The sequence below is a fragment of the Eurosta solidaginis genome, chromosome 3 (genome assembly GCF_040869045.1).
Source record: "Eurosta solidaginis isolate ZX-2024a chromosome 3, ASM4086904v1, whole genome shotgun sequence".
Classification (NCBI taxonomy): domain Eukaryota; kingdom Metazoa; phylum Arthropoda; class Insecta; order Diptera; family Tephritidae; genus Eurosta; species Eurosta solidaginis.
Genome location: NC_090321.1, coordinates 47,252,302 through 47,274,143, shown reverse-complemented (window position 1 = coordinate 47,274,143; position 21,842 = coordinate 47,252,302). Strand labels below are relative to the sequence as shown.

Below are 21,842 nucleotides of genomic sequence, written 5' to 3'. Positions count from 1 at the left end.
TTTTTAGCGGACATTTTTGGATCGGACAGGGTATACATGAAAATTTTACAATCAAATGAAAATCTTTTTAGTAGGTCATGAAAAAACCTTAAAAATCAAAGTAGAAAAAAGTCAAAAAAATGAAATTTCGCAGGCTCGAATATATTTTTTTTTGGGTATGTATAGTGAAACTTTTTTTCCTAAGCCCAAATCCTATCGAAAAATCGATGGCGCGATATCGGTTAATAAATCGATCCAGTCTAATGTACAGTTTTGTGCATAACGGTAGAACTGGAATTTGAAGATAGGAAATTGCTATTCGTCTGGAAAATTTATTTTATCTTCCAGAATAAAATTTAATGAAGGACAAAAACAAAAAAAAAAAACACACAAACAAAAAAAAATCGGAAGCTGTCGATCCAGAAATAAGTAGAGCCAGATTACTCCAGCGTCTTTCAGATGGAAATTATAGCCGGGCAGAATGCAGCAGAAATTATGGAGGAAGCCGCGTTAAGCTGCAGAGGCGTCAATATATATTGTAACGAATTTAGAGCAACTCCGCTTATTTGCAACCTTCTACTAACGTTCGAATCACTAAACTGTTGAATAAATAACTCCACTATTCAATAATGCAAAATGGCCTTTATTAAAGTAATTCACAATAACACTTATACTTCGCAACTGATAGCTTGCTTAAATGAGACTGATTGGTCGTGCCTCAACTGTTGCTGCTTTTATACTGTTTGGTTTCCTCGTTGACATATATCTAGGCGTTTCTATTTCTAGAATTTACTAGTTACCAGCTATAAAATTACCAGCTATAACTACGTTTATAGCTTCTCATATGCGCGTGTATATGTGAGTGATACTTGCACAAATAATTGCCTACTTTTGGGAGTATCTCAGATATATGCATGTGTTTGTGCGTTGCTCTCCGTTGCTTGTATGGACATATGTTTAGACATAATGATTGACTTGTTGATGTGCATACAAGTCACTGCTTAGTATTGGCTTAGAGATGATAGGGGTGATGAGAGGCATACTTAGCGTTGCTAATATTCGTCACACTGCCCTCCACCCGATCTAAACGCCGCCAGCCTTTCCAGATGAACTACTTTCATTTTGGTTCGTGGTTTACCAATGGTTTGTATGCGGTAAACTACATCGTTGATCCGTTTTACAACTTTGTGTGGGCCTTCCGAGTTACACTGCAATTTCGGGGACAAACCTTTTTTCCGTTGTGGGTTGTATAACAGCACCAAATCTCTTTCCTGAAAACCTTCCGAATTTATTGCTTTATCGTATCTGGCTTTCATCTTGTCACTCATAATCGTTGTTATCTGCCTTATCAGATCGTGTATTTCTCTCAGCTCTTCTTCCGAAACACCAGTGGATTCCTTGACATTTCTCTCCGCATCGGCATCTATCCCAAACTTCAAATCAGCTGGCAGTCGAAGTCATTGCCAAAAATTACTTTTGCAGGGGTTTGTTTGGCCCGTTGTCTCATGCACTGCTGATCGGTAAGCCAACAAGAATAATGGTATGCGGGCATCCCACTCTTTATGGAACTTGTCCACTACTTTCCTTAAGTGCTCCTCCAATGTTCTATTGAATCGTTCCACCATACCATCGGACTGAGGATGCAATGCAGTTGTCCGTGTTTTCCGAATGCCCAATGATTTACACATTTCCTGGAACAAAGCTGATTCGAAATTCCTTCCTTGGTCAGAATGTAACTCTATTGGTACACCATACCTTGCAACCCAATTGTTTATAAACACTTCTGCTACTGGTTCCGCTTCTTAATTTGGGATTGGGTATACCTCTGGCCATTTGCTGAAATAATCCATAACCACCAGTACATATTTGTTTCCGCAGTTGCTACTAGGAAATGGACCTGCAACATCCATAGCGATCCTTTCAAATGGCGCACCTGAGTTATATTGCTTCATCTGGCCATGACTTCGGGTTTTGGGCCCTTTCGCTCTGCTGCAAACCTCGCAGTTCGCAATCCACTCAGTGACCGACTGACGGCAACCAACCGAATAGAATCTCTCTTTAATCTTCTCGAGCGTCTTCGTGATTCCAAGATGACCTCCGCTTGGACCATTATGCAGCTCGCTGAGCACGTCAGGAATCCTCTTTCTGGGAACAACTATCAGTTTCTTCTTGCATTGATCATCCTCACTCTCCCATACTCGATGCAAGCAACCGGATATCAATTCTAAACTGTTCCACTGTGCCCAATATGACTTTGCAATGGGACTCTCTGCTGACATCTGCTCTCTATTTGGTCTTTCGTTTCGTTCGAGCCCTTGCATACCATGTGACAGATCTGTATCTTCTAGCTGACACTTCCTTAGTTGGTCCTTGTCCCATTCATCCGCACACGTCCGCACATTTATAATGTCTTCTTTAGCCTCGGCCTTTGAACAGTGCTTGCATTCCAAACTACATGGTCTTCGTGACATTGCATCGGCATTCCCATGGGTACTACCTTTCCGATGCTCAACGGAAAAGTCATAGCTTTGTAGCCGCTCGATCCACCGTGCCAATTGTCCTTCTGGATTACGGAACTGCAGAAGCCATTTATACGCTGCGTGATCTGTCCTGACGCGGAATCGCTGGCCGTAGAGGTATTTGTGAAAATGTTTAATGCATTCTACCAATGCCAACAGCTCTCTCCGTGTAACGAAATAGTTCCTATCTGGTTTTCCAATTGATCGGCTGTAATATGCAACTACCTTCTCCTGTCCATCGATCAGTTGAGATAAACGCGTTCTATAGCATATCCGCTCGCATATGTATCTAGAGTAAACGTTGCTCCTGGAATCGGATATGCCAACATTGGGGCAGTGCACAAACGCTCCTTCAATGTTTGGAAAGCCACCTCTTGCTCCTTCCATTCAAAAACTTTATTTTTCCTGGTAAGCTCATGGAGGCTATGGGCTACGCTGGAAAAGTTTGGTACAAATCGGCGGTAGTATGTGCACAGCCCAAGGAAACTTCTCAATTCATGCAGGTTCAGTGGTCTTGGCCAATCCTTTACTGCCTTCATCTTTTCATTCGCTGTACAGATGCCTTCTGTTGTTACCTTGTGACCCAAATAAATTATTTCTTTTTAAACAGCGAACACTTTTTGGGACTTAGTTTCAGACCAGCGCCAGCTATTCTCTGGAAAACTTCCTCCAAGTTTTTAAGATGTTCATCAAAGTTCTTGCCCAATACGATGATGTCGTCCAGGTACACCAAGCATGTTTTCAAATGTAGTCCTTTCAATACCTGATCCATGAGTCTCTCGAAAGTAGCTGGTGCATTACATAGTCCAAAGGACATTACTGTAAATTGTCAAAGACCATCTCCGACGCTGAAGGCTGTTTTCTCTTTGTCTTCCTCCTTCACCTCCACTTGCCAGTAGCCACTTTTCAAGTCCAATGTGGAAAACCATTTCGTACCAGAGAGCGAGTCCAGAGTGTCGTCAGTTCCTGGTAATGGGTAGCTATCCTTTTTCGTAACGTCATTCAGCTTCCGGAAGTCCACGCAAAACCTCATTTTCCATCCTTCTTTACAAGTACTACCGGTGAGCTCCATGGACTAGCTGATGGTTCGATAACGCCGCTGTCGCTCATTTCTTGTATGATTTGACTCACAACTTCCCGCTTCGCCAGTGGAACACTATGTGGAGCTTGACGGATCGGCCTCGCATCTCCAGTGTCAATTTGACGTTTCACAGCGTTTGTGCGGCCTGGTTTGGAACCATCCTGGTCAAATATGTCCGCGTACTTTAGGAGCAGTTGTTTTGCCTTACTTTGATAGGCTTCCTCTAGCCCCTCCGTCCATGCCGTGATGTCATTTGAAAGATCAGTATTACTAGATGAAACGTGTTCCTGGAGCTGTTCACAGTTAATAACTACTTCAGCCTATTGGCATCTTCCCAAAATATCTCCTTTGGTCAGTTTGAGTGGTGACTTGAACTCATTGAGTACTCTTACCGGAATACGTCCATCTTGCTTTGTCATAGCCAGGGTTTTTCCTACAATTATGTTCGGTGCTGATTTGTTTGCTGTTTCGACAACCAACAATTTGTTTGTCCCACAATCTCTATCAACCTTTGTCCAGATTACTGCTTCTGATTTTGGTGGTATTTGCTGACTCTCTTCCACCAGCACTTGTTTACTGCTATAGCCTCTCTTGTAGCCGAAATTAAGTGGCACATCCATGTTCCTATATCTCATCGTCTTGCTTTGCATATCGATCTTGTTGCCTTGGTCGATTAAGAAGTCCACTCCAATTATGATTTTATCAACAATCTCTGCCACTATACAATTTTGCACTACCGTGACGTTCCCAATTGCGACTTCACATGCTACTTCTCCTAGAACCGTGGTGTCTTCTCCAGTGGCTGTACGCAATCTTGCTCCATGCAATGGTCTTATCTCCCTGTTGACTAAATCCGCTCGAATGATGGAATGAGATGCACCCGTATCTACAATCAGTAAACGTTCCTTTCCATCCACAGGTCCTCCGACAGTAAGATTGTTTGACCTTCTTCCAATTTGTGAGATAGATTATGGGGCATTCAATTGCGGGAGCCAGCTGTTGCCCCTTGCGGCTGACTCGCTTTAGTTTAACGATTGAGTAGATTTGCAGATTTGCTCATCCCCTTCAGATCTGCGTTTACGGCCACCCACATTGTTGGAAGTATTAGGACCGGTGTTGCAATGAAGTGCAATGTGACCTGGGTTGCCGCACTTGAAACATTTCATAACTCCCGCATTTTTCTGTTGTGATACCTTCAGTGCTTCCAAAATTGTGTCTACCCACTCTGGCCTTTCTACTTCCACACGATGAGCTTTGTATGCTGGTTTACTCAATAGTAACGCCGTTTCCTGATTCAATGCATGGGATACCGTTTCAGCAAATGTTTGCTTTGGCTTCGCGTATGTGGCTCGCTTCGTTTCGACGTCCCCTATGCCGTTTATAAAGCTCTGAATCTTTACCCTTTCAGTGCATTCCACAGGTGCGTCCGCATTTGCAAGATGAGCCAATCTTTCAATGTCCGAAGCAAACTCCTGCAAAGTCTCGTTAGATTTTTGGCAGCGGTTTTGCAATTCTATTTGGTAGATTTGTTTCCTGTGTTCGCTTCCGTAACGTCGTTCTACAGCGGCCATCAATGCTTCATAGTTGTTCCGCTCTCCTTCGGGAATCGTCTGTAGGATTTCGGCTGCTGGCCCCTTCAATGCTACGAATAGAGCTGCAACTTTATCTTCAGCATTCCAGTGGTTCACTGCTGCGGCCTTCTCAAACTGTAGCTTAAAGACCTGGAAAGGGACAGAGCCGTCAAAAGATGGAGTTTTTACCTTCGGGTTGCTTGCTGAAACAGCTGGGCGATTTAGTTGTTAACTGCTCCATACGACCTTTTAAATCATCTACTTCTGCCTGAAATTGAGCAATTTTTTCATCCTGCGCTTCCAGTTTTGATGATACCTATTCCAAAATTTCTGCCGACATTTCAGATATACGTGCCTCTTGCGCTTCCAATTGAGATACCATATACATATGTCTTTTGGTCTTCCAGTTGAGATGACACTTGCGACGTCATTTCTGAAATACGTGCCTCCTGTGATTCCAGTTGGGATGCTATATATGTCTTCTGTTCTTCCAGTTGAGATGACATTTGCGACGACATTCATGTTACTGTCGATGTTTGTGCAGATATTGCAGCCAATATCATGCTCAAGTCTGTGCTGGTAACTGTCTGTGATGTTTCGTTTTTCTCTTCAATTTTTGTTGTTGATTCTTCCACATCAGGATAAAAGACATACTCGTCCACATTAATTCCTTCCAACTCCATTGCCTCTCGTAGTCGTGCCTGAAGTTCGAGTTTATTGCCGGTTGTATTCAATCTACGGCTCTCCAACTCCTTCAGTTGCTGGATCTTCAATTCATTCCACTTTGCCATGTCCAAGTTGTATTCGAAGTCTTCGGAATTTATTCAACAATTCCTTTTCTGACACCAATTGTAACGAATTTAGAGCAATTCCGCTTATTTGCACCCTTCTACTAACGTTCGAATCACTAAACTGTTGAATAAATAACTTCACTATTCAATAATGCAAAATGGCCTTTATTAAAGTACTTCATAATAACACTTATACTTCGCAACTGATAGCTTGCTTAAATGAAACTGATTGGTCGTGCCTCAGCTGTTGCTGCTTTTATACTGTTTGGTTTCGTTGACATTTCTAGGCGTTTCTATTTCTAGAATTTACTAGTTAGTTACCAGCTATAAAATTAACAGCTATAACTACGTTCATAGCTTCTCATATGCGCGTGTATATGTGAGTGATACTTGCACAAATTGCCTACTTTTGGGAGTATCTCAGATATATGCATGTGTTTGTGCGTTGCTCTCCGCTGCTTGTATGGACATATGTATAGACATAATGATTGACTTGTTGATGGGCATACAAGTCACTGCTTAATACTAGCTTAGAGATGATAGTATCCCTTAGCGTTGCTAATATTCGTCACAATATATATCGATAGTCAGGTGGCGATTAAGGCAATAATCTCACAAATTACTTCATCACGAAGTGTTCTGGAATGCAAATAAGCATTGAAAAAACTTCGCTCAGGCCGGACCATGCATCTATACTGAGTTCCCCGTGATTAAGGATTAGAAAGTAATGAGAAAGCCGATGAGTTGGCGGAGGTAACACTCGCTGAATTGACGATAGACGTTCTAATATGTTTGGCAGAAATCTAAAGGAGAGAGGAGTTGCATATGAATCATCAAGCAGCAAAAGCGCGGCGCTGCAAAGATAATGTGCAAAGCCAATATTAGACTCACAAAGCGACTGATATCTCTCAAGAGAAAAGACTCACGATGGGCATACTAACTGGGCACTGCTTTCTGATGTCACCTGCTTATAAGCTTAGGCCTTCGTCAGTAACAGCAGGTGAAGGAAAAACGAGCTACAGGAATGAGAATCAACAATTTGTGCAAAGTTGAATCAACAGCTATTTGCGATGGATAAAATTTACAGAAATATCGTTTGAATTGACCCGCGGTTCAGTTGGTTTTACCAGTGTTTTTATCTCAGTGTAGCAACCTATAAAAAAGCAGAAAACATACAATTTTAAAAATTCTCGATCCCTGAGCTATTCAGACGGTTTTTTTTCACAGCTTGTGATGCTTTCTGGTTTCTTCATTTTTAACGCCTTCATTTCTTGTTTTTCTTCAAAATTTGTTCGATATTCTTTTGGGGAACACATAGCCACGTTAAACTTTTTCGGTAAACAATTCTATTAGCGGCTTATATAGTTATAATATTTCTAAATGTATAGTAAAATCTACTCCGATCGTAGTAAAACTCAAAGGCAGTTCTGTATGATAGACACCCTCTAAAATATGCATACCGAACTTATCAGAATAAGGGAAAGCGTCAACGGGATGAGAACACCTGAATATTCATTTCATCATGGATTTTGTCAATCTTTACTACAATATTTTTCGGAACGTTAACTAATTTTTAGTGGAAAACATGGTAATGTTGCATAGCCCGCGTAGATAGCGTGGCGTAGGTACCTACATACATATAATTAACGGTTAGGCGCTAAATGGGTTAATCGGTTTATCGAGAATATACACAATAATTGGTTTAGCCGTCTGTAGTTGTCGATTAGCAGGATATCTCACGTAGCGCTTGAACCGCAAATAATATAACCTTGGGCAAACTGTGGATTAATCTACAAGAAGTTTGCAATATAATGAAAAAAAAGTTTAGAATATCCTGCTTGCTTCAAGAGATACGGTGCAATTTAGGTGCTGTTTCATTTGTGTACCCACTTCCCATTTTACCATGAACCAATAAACAGATCCCGCATTAAAAAATGAGAGAGCAAAAAATCATAGTTGGCTGGGAAATAACTTTTCTCGGCGTGACGTCACGCTTTTGACAACATGTTTCATTGCTGACGCAGTATTCAGACTTTATTCCAATCGGAGTATTTTGCTTCGCTTTTATCTCTTACTACATTTTTTATCTCAAAAGTTTATTTGGGTCGAGTTGAAAACTAAATAGTATTACTACCTAATATCTTTTTGTTGAAGTTTGTTTAGAAACTGCCGGAGCGTATTCGTTAATCCTCATAATATGACCTAGCTAGCGAAGCTTTCTAATTTTATTGGCTACACTATCATCATATCTGCGAAAAGCTCATGATGAGCTATATCATTATATCTCCTTAGATACTCGCCGGCGACATCACGGATAGCACTATAAATCTTTCGGAGAACTTTTCTCTCGAATACTCCAAGAGCCATCTATCTATCTCCTCTCGACACCTTCCATGATTCCGAGCCATACATCAGGACAGTTAAGATAAGTGACTTGTAGAGCGATAATTTTGTTCGTCGAGAGAGGACTTTAGTTTTCAATTGCTTAAACAAGTACTTGTTGGCAAAAGTTATTCTCCGTTTGATTTCTAGGCCGGCATTATTTTTGCTTTTAATGCTGCTTCCCAAATAGACGAAATACGTCACAGTCTCGAATTTATATCCGTCAACAGTGACATGGCTACAAAGGCCACGATGACAGCAAGTACTTCGTCTTGTCCACATTTACTGCAAGACCCACTCTTTTTGCTTCTTTATCTTATACCAACTCTTCGCCTCCATGTTTCAACAGCCCGGCGGGTATCCCGTCATTACTTGGCACCTTGTCATATTTTAGCCGTGATATTCCCATTCTCACTTCACCATAGTTGGATGCCGGAGCGTGTTTTTCATCATCGGCAATCGGGGTATCGGGTTCGTCTTCTCCCACACTCTGTACGTCAGTTACCACGTCACCATTATCGTTCCTACAGGAATCTGCCCCGGTCTAGAACCTTCTGTCATTAAAAGAGCATGAAATATGTACGGTAAAACTTTTCTTCCAGAATGTGGTATGCTAATGGGAGCATTAATTGGTCATCCTACACGTTGCACGTTGTGCATCTGGTTATGCAGATAAATTTTTTGCTGAGAAACATTACATGACAAAAACACAATCGAAGGGATTACCAATGTTACTAATGTTGTAACATAAAATTAAAAATTTTAAAATTTGGTTTAGCGCCTTATTTAGGTTGAGTTGACTGGGTCGAATTTTGTAATTGAAATTTAAGTAACTTCCCGATAAGCCACAGGCTTGAAACTTGGAGATGACAATACAATAATAAGAAAAAAATCGCCGTTATGTGGCGCAAGGATCGAGATATTCACAAAAATCGTATTTGTGGTCCGATTTGGCTCATATATGGAACACATAATACATAAAAGAATAGAAAGCGACCTATGACAAAAATTCGCCGCTAGGTGGCGCAAGGATCGAGATATTCACAAAAAACGTATTTGTGGTCCGATTTGGCTCATATTTGGAACACATAATTCATACAATAGAAAGCGGCCTATGAAAAAAAATCGACGCTATGTGGCGTAAGGATCGAGATATTCACAAAGATCGTATTTGTGGTCCGATTTGGCTCATATTTGGAACACATAATACAAGAATAGAAACCGACCTATGATGCCCGATTTGGCTCATCATATTATTATATTACATACAGTCCGGTAGAAGAGACATCAAAATATTTTGGAGTTGGAGGAGGGACAAGCATACGTGGCGCAGAGTCGAGTAAAGTCTTTGGAAGGATTATGTATTCAGGACTTAGATTGTAACAAATTTTCAGGAAAGAGTCCTTGTAATAATGAATCCCGAAATGAACTAAATAGAATGCGAAATAATAGGCAATTAAATAAAGACTAAAAACTTGAAAAAAAAATAAATAAAAAAAATTTAAGTTAAACGGTTTTATTGAAAACAATACTTACATGATGCAATAATAATACTAAAAGCTAGAAAATAATTAGGTAGGTCCTTGGTACTAGTCATCACACTCCTCATCAATATAGGGCGTTGATCAGACAATTAAATAAAAGCGTTGGACGCGTCAAACTTCTATTGATAGTCATATATAAGACCAACTGAACCTTAATAAGGTTATGCTACACCTCACATTTTTAGAAATTTCACTCGCCCAACGCTTTTATTTAATTGTCTGATCAACGCCTTAGATTGATGAGGAGTGTGATGACTAGTACCTAGGACCTACCTACGTATTTTCTAGCTTTTAGTATTATTATTACTTCATATAAGTATTGTTTTCAATAAAACAGTTTAACTAAAAATTTTTTTTTAATTATTTTATTTGTAGCTCAAATTAAATTTAAAAAAAAATAAATGTAAGGCGCTATAACCTCCGAAGAGATTTTAGGCCGAACTTCTCTTCCAATTTGCGTCGTGCTCCTTTTTAATTTTTCTTACAAATTGGCGGGACGGGACCTACTTCTTTTATGCCGACTCCGAACGACATCTGCAAGACATATAAGTTTTCACTGAAATCAGTTCATGGCAGAAATACACTCGGAGTGCTTGCCGAACACTGCCGAGGGGCGACCCCGCTTAGAAAATTTTCTTCTAATTTAAAAACCTTATTTCTAAAATTTTGATGTTGCTTTGCACGGGGTGTGAACCCAGGGCATACGGTGTGGTAGGTGGAGCACGCTACCGTCACACCATGGTGTAGCTCAAATTAGAAATTCTTAATTGGTAGCTCGATGCTTGCTTTAATTTTCGTATAAATAAATCGCTTTAATAGAAAAATTGTACTTTTTTTTTCAGAGTTATAAATATATATGTGCCAACAGAACAAATCATCGACACTGTACATTTATTCCATTTACCACACCATCGCATGGTATCGCTAAGATTTCTCGCTTGGCATTTCTTGGGTAAATCTACTGCTTTTTTTTTTTTTTTTGAAGTGCTTATTGTAAATATAATTTATAATATTTTGATCTATGCTTAGGCACAAGAATTCAATCTGTAACTCACGACTCTGTCGAAGATGCCCGCACGACATTGCAGCTGTATAAACATTATCTGAAGTTGATGGCAGAAAAGAGATTTACTAGCGCTCTAAAGCATTTGTACGAACGTGGCAAGCTATTGCAATGGAAAGTGCCTGACAAAGATTGAATTCAGCTACGTAAATAGAAACAGTCTTACATACATATATGTATGAGAAATTATTGCATACAAGCGACATGACTGAGGCCAATTGGAAGGAAGAATGTTTGGATAAAATGAAGATTGTGATGTTCAAAATGAATGAAACTGTTTTATGCAAATGTTGGAAACGATGGTGATTGTAATGTGTGGCATTGATTATGGTATTATGAAACAAACGAGAAAGAGGTAAAGAGATAGAGCGTAGCTGCAACATTGGTTTGCTAAAATAGAAAATGCACAACGAACAGAAAATACACATACACGAAAACATACACACACATACAATGGAAACACATATTTATGATCAGAGCAATTTTACATGCAAATTAGGAAAACAACGGAGAAAGTACAAAAAAGACACCGAACCACAAAAAAATGCAAAATAATATAAACATTTTTTTACTTTGTTATTGCATTTTTAAACGTAACAAAGTGATTTGAAAACGCCTACTATATAAGAAATTAAAAATTTTTAAATAATATACAGCAAAAATTGTCATACTTGCATACAATAACACAACATACATACATACATACATCATATGTTAGCTTTTAAAGAAACTAAAATAATAAAAATCGTGAAACTGTTTTCGATGGTGTAACTTCATATATTATTTCTAATTTTTTCCAAAACAGTAAATTTCCAAACCATAGCAATCGGTCCTTAACTGATTTTCAAACTCAATTATTCTTCAATATGAAAACAAAAAAACATCCAGAGCAATCATTCAATTAAGACAACACATCTACATAGACAAGACTTTTCTCATTTTATTATTTGTTTTTTTTTTTTTTTTTAATTTTCATTAGTATTTATTTTCATTATAAAAGGAAGAAAACGTGGGATATAGAGGAAGAAAGAAATCAAATTATATTTTTGAAAAGTTAAATAAAATCTTTTTATAAACTTATATTATACTTTCATTTATCACTGTAAGGGGTATAAATCATTTGGTTGTCGTGTAGTTCAAAAGTGGAATATGGAAAAAAATCCGAAGTGATGAAATTAACAACGAAATCGCAGTGTTTAAAGTTCCAATATTTTACCAAATAAACAAAAAAATATATATATTGGGGCGGGTCAAATTATATTGGGGAAAAAAACTTCAAATGCACATCCACTTTCTGAATCTATGGGTCATACTTGGGATTGGGATATAAAATTTTCTAACAAAATTAGGGAGGCTCCAAATTCATTTCAGACCTATGGTCCCATGGACAATATTACTCAGTATAACCCATAGATTCAGAAACTGGATATGCCTTTTCAACAATAAATTTGACCCACCTTAATATGTATATAAAACAGAAGATACAAAATGTCTATAATCTTGACTTTAACTTATCTATATTTGACTATGGCATATCAAGTTTTTGCATGTTTAAGTATGAATAAATAACGCAAAACTATGAGATTAGTTGTATACTAGGTTATTGAGCTATTTTAGCTATTACAATCGTGTTAAGAAGTAATGTCACGTTTTGAAGCAAGCGATTTAAAAAGTACCATAGAAATTTACCTCGCGCATCCGTTTTTTTACGAACAGAATTCGTTGGGTGAGATCAGTTGACCTCACCCGAAGGAACAGTTTTTAACGGCCTGATTTACGCGCATTATGTTTTTGGGTAATTTGGTTCACATACATATGTATGTATGTACATTCCAGGGGGAGATCGGAGAAATATGAGGTACTACGTTTTCATTTGTCTTAACTCGCAAAATACTTTTTGGTATAAGCCTTGCTGATTTTGGTGCAGTTTTTACACATAATATAAATATATTCTATGTAGAAACACGATTATTTTGGTGTCTGAATTTATTAAAAAACAAAAAATGTTTAACGAAAATAATTTTTTTAATGGAAACATTAAGCTCAAATATTGTCATAGTCTTCATCTAGCTCGAGAAATGAATTCGAATTTTTGCAAGTTGCTGAAAATGTTGTGTTTGTTTTTGACGCAATCAATTCAGTAGTTGCTTTCAAATTGGTTTTATTACCACCTTGATAACTGTTTGCTGATGTTGACGCCAATGATGATGATGATGATGAGCAACTCGATGATGAGGCCACTGACGACGAAGTGTTCTCCATTGTTGTGACATTTGAGTCTGATTTTGAATCAGTACTTTGATTTGAGGGTGGAGTTGTGGATGTGTGTGGTGGCACTTTCAAAGCGCTAAATGATGTTGCACCCGCACTTATCAAATCTGCAGGCAAAGCACCAATGCTTATTGTTGCAATGGCGGGTGTTGAAACTTTGTTACCCGTTGACATATTAATATCAACACTATTTGTTACAATATTCGATAGATCGATATTGATGATGGGTGTTGCAGGATCAAAATTGAAGCTCGCATTCGTTACAGGTGCACTCAAAGGCAAAATGCTCGAGGATGCTGCTGTGGTTGTTTGAAGTTGTTCACTGGTACCCGTAACAGCAGGTGTCAACGGCAAATTGCTATAATCGATCTTAACTATGGGCTTATTACACAGATCATAACTGAAAACAGGCGCGGGTATGGCAGTTTGTGACTGTAATTGCTGTTGTGCTGTATGCTCAGCCTTGTGCCGCTTTGGCGGTGATGAAGACTGACAATTGCCATTATTTTTGCTACTGCTACATGGCACCGATTGCGCTTGATGGCGTATTCTTTTATGCCCTTGTTGTTGTTGTAATACAGCATTTGGAGCAACATGCCACAAGTGCTGCGCTGTATTGGCGGGCGACGATTCAGAACGCATTAATTTCAAGGGTTGAATATAATTGCCTGCAGTTCCTCTATGAGCTGACGATACCGTTCCCAAATCGTCGGCAGCTCCAGTCGATGCCGATGCTGATACGCATGATTGTGTAACAGATGCAGTATGCATTATGACACTTCGGGTGTTATGACCAACATTTTGACGTATACGCTGCCTTAAATCGATTTCAGTCGCATCATGACTGGTGCCATTTTGTTGCTTGTTGTAATAACAATTTAATTGGCCACCATTGTTTTTGGTTGCCGAAACAAGATGCATGTTGATGCGGCCACCTGACGTAGATGCCATACTCAAATCATAAGGCGTATCCGAATCGGGATAAGCATCTTCGGGTGAACTTTGTCCATCTTCTTCATTATAATTGGCAGCTTCTTCTGCCACGCTGATGTCTGGCACATTTTTTACCAATTCGCGTAAGAAATCGAAACGCTGTTCCGCCATAATACATTGCTTCAAATGAGATGTGGAGAGAGTTTTTGCATTTCGTGAATTGGTGATACGCAGCGTTTTCTTTAGAAGTGACTCCACAAAAAGTTCTACTGTTCTAGGTATATACGAGAAATTAAAAGAAAAGCATAGAAATTCGAAGACATATAAAAAGCCAGTTAAGGATCATCCTAAGACCATATTTAGAATAATTTGTATAAAAAGCCAGTTATTTAGAATAATTTATATAAGTGATTAAGCCCTACGTTGTTGTACAATATTTTCTTTTTTAAATTATAATGAAGTGGGAAAAATAATTTAAAGTCCTTTTCAGTAAAATTTAAAAAGCCATTTCCTTTGTCAGTCAACACATGTTATGCTAAGGAAAGATGATGCCCCAGCCAGTAAAATATTTTTATAGGAACTCCCTTGGAGTAACAAATTGGCTCCAGTTAGCCCAACGAAGAAGCGACTGACGTCGCAATCACATAAATAAGTAAGTCAAAATGCCGTTCATAATGCTTAGTTTCTATCACTCGATAGGCGGAATCATGTTTTTAAAGTATTATGTGGCTGACTTACTTTCTGCCTTGGTGTTGTTGTTGTAGCGATATGGTTACACCAGGAAGGCTTTGGGGAGTGTTATCGATATGATGGGCATTTGCTGGATACAGATCCAGTACGCTCCGGTAACACAGCACCATTAAGGTACTAGCCCTCACCCAGTGGGTTAGGGGATCATCAGAATATACCCGCGGTAGGTATGCCTGTCGTAAGAGGCGACTAAAATACCAGATTCAAGGGGCTGTGTAGCGCAACCTTTCAGGTTGCCAGCGCAATATATAGCTTCTCCAAACCCAATTGTCAACCTCACCTATCCGCGGCGAATCCTGTTTCACTAACAGACGAGGCTCTGGCGACTCCAAGCTCCTCATGGAACTTGGGGGTGGGCAGGGAGGGGATGGTCTGAAGGTTTAATGTGGCCACATAAATCGTCCCCGAGATGGTCGGGCTAGCACTTTAATGGTGCTATAGTACCGGAGCGTACCGGATTCGTATCCGGCAAAGGACCATCACATCGATAACACTCCCCAAAGCCTTCGGGGAGCAACCTTATCGCTACAACAACAACAACAACAACAACAACAACAACAACAACAACAAAAACAACAAGGTACTAGCCCGACCACCTCGGGAACGATTAAGATGGCCACATTAAACCTTCAGGCCTCCCTCCCTCCCCACCCACAAGTTCCATGAGGAGCTTGGGGTCGCCAGAGCCTCGTCTGTTAGGGTTGGAGAAGCTATATATTGCTATACACAACGCCTTGAATCCCCTGCCTTGTTCCCACTATTCACTCTAATTTTTTTTAACCGAAAAATATATGATAATGTTAGTTCAAACATCATTTGTCATCACATTGTGTATCACTACTTTCGTCAGTACCACCCAACGGGGTATGCCTCAATTAATGGTAGATGGGGCTAAATGGGAAGCATCGTTTTCCAAATCTTTAGCTATGTATGAACACATAATGGTCACACGGTACATAAGGTCGTGTCGATTTTTTTTTTTAATTTGAAAGTGAAATAACTTTGGACAAAAAACTTTTCACAGTCTCAGGCACGATTGGAACTTATCCTTCCAATACTATCTCAATTCAATAGGGTTTCAGGACTCAAATATTCTTGCGTTTGGAATTGTATATTCCAATATGTATTCATGCCATATTGGAAAAGCTAAAATTATACTACAAATAATATTAATATATATATATATATATATATCAGGGGCGCAGCACGGGGGGTTTAAACCCACCCTCCCCCCTTTGCCCCAGGATAATTTGATTTTTTAGGTCGTTACAATTCAAATATTTGACGTTTTTATGTCTATGTTAATAAATTTCTTTATAATTCTGCTACGTATTTACTTTGTTGGTGATATTATATTTTTAATATACAATCATATGTATGTACGAAGTGAACACTTATATTTTAATCATATTCTGTTTCATAATAACTCTGCAATGAAAAGATAGCGCATATCAGTTGTTGAAAGCTATAAAATCTGCAGAATTTCAAACTTCAATTGTACAAAACTTCTGATGTCTTTTGACGCATTGCTTTCAAATGATGTCAACGACGTTCAAGCAAAAAATTTAATTTCTCGATATGCAAAAGTTTTGCATTGTCGTGGTAATGAAAATATTGGCATGTCTGAAATAAAACTTTGGCAACGCCATCTGAAATCTCTTTATGCCCAAAAATCAGAAAAAAGCTGGAATGCTCATGATTTGTTGGAGGTAAGTTGGTACATTAACAACACAGTCCGGGGTTACACGGAAAAACACTAATGTGTTTTTTACATTTAAAAAAATGTAACATTCGGTTATTTTTTCATGTAAACTTCAAATTATTTTGAATGTGAAATTTACATTGAAAAAAAAAATGCAAAATTTACATTATTTCTCCTGTAAATCTAGCATCTTTTTGATGCAAATTTTAAATTTAAATAATGTTAAATTTACAGCATTTTTTTGAAGTACACATTTCCTATTCTTATTTCCATTTCCATTTTGAAATATAATGCAAATTTGACATTATTTTCCATGAGGAAAACATATTATTATAATGTAATATCTACATTTTTTTTACGTCAAAAACACATTTCAAAATTTTAAAATTCAAATTATTTGATAAATGAAAAAATAATGTGTTTTTCACATTTTAAAATGTAAACAACACATTAGTGTTTTTTCGTGTAGATATGACTTTTTTAAATAAATTTTTTTCTATTCGAACAGTTTCTTTTCAATTTTATATACGTATACGTAAGACCTCATGCATAGGCTCAAAAGGCATGAATTCTACTTATTCCTGAAGAAGGTACTTCGGTGTTTTTTTTTAACAATTTTAACAATTTATCTATGATTAATATTACAGGAATGCGATTCTGTGGCTTTCCCTAATGTTCACATGTTGAAAATCTTGTGTACGCTTCCAGTAACAACGGCAACGAACGAGAGATCTTTTTCAACTCTTAGGCTGATTAAAAACTATTTGAGAAATCCGATGAGTGAAAATCGATTGAATGGCTGTGCATGTGCATCACTAAGCATCCACCGTGATCAAATTGTTACCGTTGATGAAGTTTTAGATGAAATGGCAAAGAAAAGCCGACGCATGCGCTTGAGTTTTTAATGTAACCTTTTACATATCATATTCTAAATACACGTACTTTAATGCTAAAGCTAAAGACATTTTTTTATTTATTTAACGAAAAAAAAATTTTTTTTTTTACCCCCAAGACAAGTTTCTGGCTATGCCCCTGATATATATATATCATATATATATATAAACTAACTCAACAATGTTTTGTTTAATCGACTGATAATTATTCTTTATCCACAATTACGTATTTGCTACTTTTGATATCTCGGTTTATATGTGTATTCAGTCATTTCTATCATGGATTACGGAAAGGACACACATTTACGGTAAAAAAACTTCCAAAATTATCCAACTCCACTATATAAATATACAATCAATATTCGAAAACCAAATTTGTCAGATTGTTGCTATTCGCTCTGAATTTACTGATAAATATTTTATTAACAAACCAAAGGTTTGGAATTCCTAAACTTTGGCTTCAAGGTAGGCAAGGTATAGCTTTACCACACCTATAGTAAGCTCTTTTATCCGCAGCGAATCTTTTTTTTTTTTATTCAGCAGCCCTAATTCCTCAAGGAGGAGGCTGGACGACGAGGGTTCAACGTGGGCATATCAAATTATTGCCGCTATAAAAGGCTATTACCTTAGTAGTGCTATTTTCCGGATCGAACTGGATCAATATACGGGCGGAGGACCTTTGCACAGAGAATAAAACAAAACCTGCGACGAGTTCCCTTTTCGCTAGATTAAATGGGTATAAATTTGGGCCTGTCCGGTATCGCTTTGGACGACGGGGTGTGGCTTCTTCGATCTTTTGTATCATGCAACATACAAGGAAATTAATATATGTAATACACATAAATAATCAAATAATCTTTCATAACTAGTATATCAACGCCTGTAAACTGTTTTCAAAAGGATATAAATTATAACTGGTACAGCTTGGGCGACCTTTCCAATTTCTTCATCGCTCTGCATTATTTTCTTAATGCGTCCCTGCAATACAATAAAAGCAATAACAATAAACACAATTCTAATCGGATATATTATTAAAAATGAAAAAATGAAGGGGAGCATATTTGCGTGCGTGTGAATTTTGTGCGCGCAACTATTAAGTGGTCTTAATAAATAAAAGTAAATATGAAGAGAAATAAAAAAATCAAAATTTAGTGACAGTGTGATGGTGCTGAACTCAAACACTATTGGACCACGGCTGCATTAACTTTTCTATGATTTGCAATGGCTACCACCCCATTATTTAAGTTGTTTTTACTTTACATTCACACTCCCATTCACCATTTCGTAATGTACATAAATATATAATACTTACGGCCGGAAAACGCGCATTGTATTTTTTCTTTTTTGAAGGCATACTGCTACTGCAATGCACTTAATATCCTTATCAATTTTTTCCTTTATAAACTAAGTTTCTTTTAGACAAATAGTTCACGAGGTTTGATGAGCTCGTTTTTTTCTTCGCTTTATCTTTACAATCCTCGCCAACCACCACTAGTGCCTCTTTTTTTATTAAATTACTCTTCGTTGCTATTTCACTACTTCCTCGATGCAGTCGTAACAGATGACAACGTCAACGCTGACTTTGGCGTCGAAAGCACAGCTGCGCTTGTATTTTTTCTATTGGTTGTGGTTCTAATTCTAGATGGTAGGGTCGTTATTTCCAGCAAGGCTATTGTAAAACTCGCACAGTTTTGGATATTAAAGCTTACATTTTCTTTTAAGGAAAAACAATTTGAAAACCACGTTTCGTGATAAATGATGACAATATAGATGTTGTTTTTCTCAGAATCTTAGATTCTAGACATGCCAAATTGACACGGTTTAGATTTTCTTCTATTTGATACGAAGACAGGCAGATGTCAATTTTGCTCTTGCACGGTTGCATTTCCCAACGTCTTAGTACAAACGTAATGCAAACGTTAAGGCAAGATTTCTAAAGCTGTAGTCATTGGTGCCGTTTGTCGTATCGCTGTAGTTGTATCCTTAACCAAACAAAACCATTTGGTTGGCTACGATACGGTTACGACCTTAGCAGCAGCAATAATCGCTTGCATTGATTCTCATAAGGTTGGTCGAATCAGCTGTTATAAGGTTACCGATACGGTTACCGATAAAACACCAATGTCTGTAGCTTTAAACGTCGGTGAGTTTTCGTTTATATTGCACACTCATAAGATAGGTCGTGTCAGCTGACACGTTTTTTGTACGTACGTTCGTGGGTATGTGAGGTATTAGTCAAAACGTATCCAAAACAATAAATAAAATTCGTACGACAAACGTCCGTACGTACGACACACGTCGGTGCATACTAGCAGCTTAAGAGACTTATTGTTTGTGGAATATGTTTATAATTGTTTGCGTTTTCCTCATTTTTATGAAAATGTCAGCACCCCACAAAAAATTATAGAAGAAATTTTATGCACATCTCGCCCAAAAAAACCAGCGGCTACCTTTTAGAAAACATTGGGCAAATTAGCCAAATTCTAAATATTCCCTCGGAATTTTGATCTCGCGAATTTTTTTATTCCCGGGGAAAAATTCCTCCAATTCTTTTCTCCTAGGGAGAACAATAATTGGGGAATAAAAATTTCGAATTTTCGAAGTCAGCTGTTTTGCCAATTGAAATTTTGTTGCGAATTTCTTATTTTGTTTAAAAATTTGAAAAGTTTAGTTATTGTAGCAAATTTGTTTGAAATTAAGAAATAAAATATAAACAACAAGGCGCAAGGACAAACACTTCGAGTATGCGGATTGAATGTGGTGGAACCGTGCTTATCGCACGGACAGCTATACGTTGCCTGTTCCAGAGTAGGCATTCCAAATTGTTTGTTTATTCGTATCCCAGATGGAGAAACGAAAAATGTAGTGTATCCAAATGTTCTGGATTAAGAATTGAAATAAAGATTAAAAAAAATTCTATGATATTTTATTCTTTTTCCAATATTTCTATTGGTGTAGCGAAGCACACAGGGGTCCCGCTAGTAATTCTAGAAACGTCAATTCCATTGAATAATGCAAAATTGAAATAAGTACCACCTACTCCATTTCATGAAATAACGCAAATATGCAAAAAAGCGACATCTATTGGTATGAAACGTAGCCGTATATCTCATAAACCGCTCGACCAAATTCAATTAAACTTTACAAAAGCCATCTACACGATAGCCCTAACGTACCGTAGAAATTTGGTGGAGCCGGTCTCAAGTTATAAAGTAACACCAAAAATGTGCACTTATTTATATATATATATATATATATATAAACAATGCACAGTATTGCATATCATGTGGTATTCACTGAAATGAGTATTGAATTGGCGCCACAGCAACATCAACAGAGAAGCATAAGCAATTCAGCAATTCTCTGGCGGCCAAGTCGAGTTGAATTCGTCTTCAATTTCTGGATGGCATCGTCAAATATACCAAGAGCCGTTGCTTATGATATACCTTTCGACTTAAAATAAAGAATATTGTGGTAGAATGTACATATTTTAGCACAAATTTGTACAAATAAATGTTCTTTCTTAAAAGAACCAATTTCTTTTAACTATTTTGAGGCATTCCCTTTAATTTAACAAGTGAAAAAACTCCTAAGAAATGGCAGAGAAATCTCCCTCTCCCTCACATTCATAATCAGCCCAATTCTAAACAAAAATTCCGTGCGAGTTTTTCCCCTTCTCCCATTCTTCGTATTCTAAATAAAAATTCCTTATGAGTTTTTTCACTTCGCCCTTTCCTCCTATTCTGAACAATGTTCGAAAAAGAGGAAGCCGGTTATGGGAGAAAAGTAGGTATTCAGACCAATTCTAAATATTCTCGCGGAATTTTGTTCTCGCGGATTTTTTATTCCCGCGGAAAAATACTTCCAATTCTTTTCTCCTAGGGAGAAGAATAATTGGGGAATAGGAATTTCGAATTTTCGAAGTCAGCTGTTTTGTCAATTGAAATTTCGTTACGCATTTCTTATTTTGTTTAAAAAATTGTAAAGTTTAATTATTGTTGCCAATTTGTTTGAAATTATGAAATAAGGTATAAACAATGCACATTATTGCATTTCATGTGGTATTCACTGAATTGGTGCCACAGAAACATCAACAGAGGAGCATAGAAGAAGACCGGCGGGATAACACAAATCCGCCGGAGTTGTCTGCATTCATTCTGAAAAGCAATTTTCTGGCGGCCAAGTCGAGTTGAGTTCGCCTTTCGCCATATGCCAAAATCTATTTAAGCCTTCTTAAAAAATCCTCGCGCAATTTCTGGATGGCTGCATCAAATATGCGAAGAGCTCTTCCGTTGCTTATGATATACTTTTCGACTTAAAATAAAGAATATTGTGGTTGTTGTTGTTATTGTATTAACAGTGA

The 21,842-nt window shown here is 37.8% G+C and overlaps 2 protein-coding genes across 3 annotated transcripts in view; one reads left to right on the top strand and one right to left on the bottom strand.

The window, feature by feature from the left end:
- Positions 1-12,010, top strand: part of PAN2 (PAN2-PAN3 deadenylation complex catalytic subunit PAN2) — a 54,295-nt gene extending 42,285 nt beyond the window's left edge. Inside the window, exons 18-19 of the mRNA XM_067771537.1 lie at positions 10,710-10,819; positions 10,897-12,010. Of these exons, the coding sequence (XP_067627638.1) occupies positions 10,710-10,819; positions 10,897-11,066 (280 nt within the window). The 3' untranslated portion in view covers positions 11,067-12,010. The remainder of the gene's footprint in view (positions 1-10,709; positions 10,820-10,896) is intronic.
- An 888-nt stretch (positions 12,011-12,898) lies between these two features.
- On the bottom strand, positions 12,899-19,321 carry NC2alpha (negative cofactor 2 alpha). Of its 2 annotated transcripts, XM_067771539.1 has the most exons (4): positions 19,189-19,318; positions 18,792-19,117; positions 18,385-18,457; positions 12,899-14,412 (listed from the first exon to the last, which is right to left on the bottom strand). In XM_067771539.1, the coding sequence occupies exons 2-4, from the start codon at positions 18,831-18,833 to the stop codon at positions 12,974-12,976; spliced, it is 1,554 nt and encodes a 517-aa protein (XP_067627640.1). In that variant the 5' UTR covers positions 18,834-19,117; positions 19,189-19,318; the 3' UTR covers positions 12,899-12,973. The 2 variants fall into 2 exon arrangements, with proteins under 2 accessions (XP_067627640.1, XP_067627639.1); XM_067771538.1 differs by having other exon boundaries at positions 18,792-19,321.
- Positions 19,322-21,842: the final 2,521 nt, after the last annotated feature.

What these genes read in the sequence shown, in the direction of transcription:
- NC2alpha (XM_067771538.1), bottom strand. Translation starts at nt 18,833, where the DNA reads ATGCCTTCAAAAAAGAAAAAATACAATGCGCGTTTTCCGGCC. An exon ending in ACAATGCGCGTTTTCCGGCC is followed by an intron (nt 18,458 to 18,791) that starts GTAAGTATTATA and finishes ATTGTATTGCAG; the next exon opens with GGACGCATTAAGAAAATAAT. An exon ending in AGCTGTACCAGTTATAATTT is followed by an intron (nt 14,413 to 18,384) that starts ATATCCTTTTGA and finishes TCTCGTATATAC; the next exon opens with CTAGAACAGTAGAACTTTTT.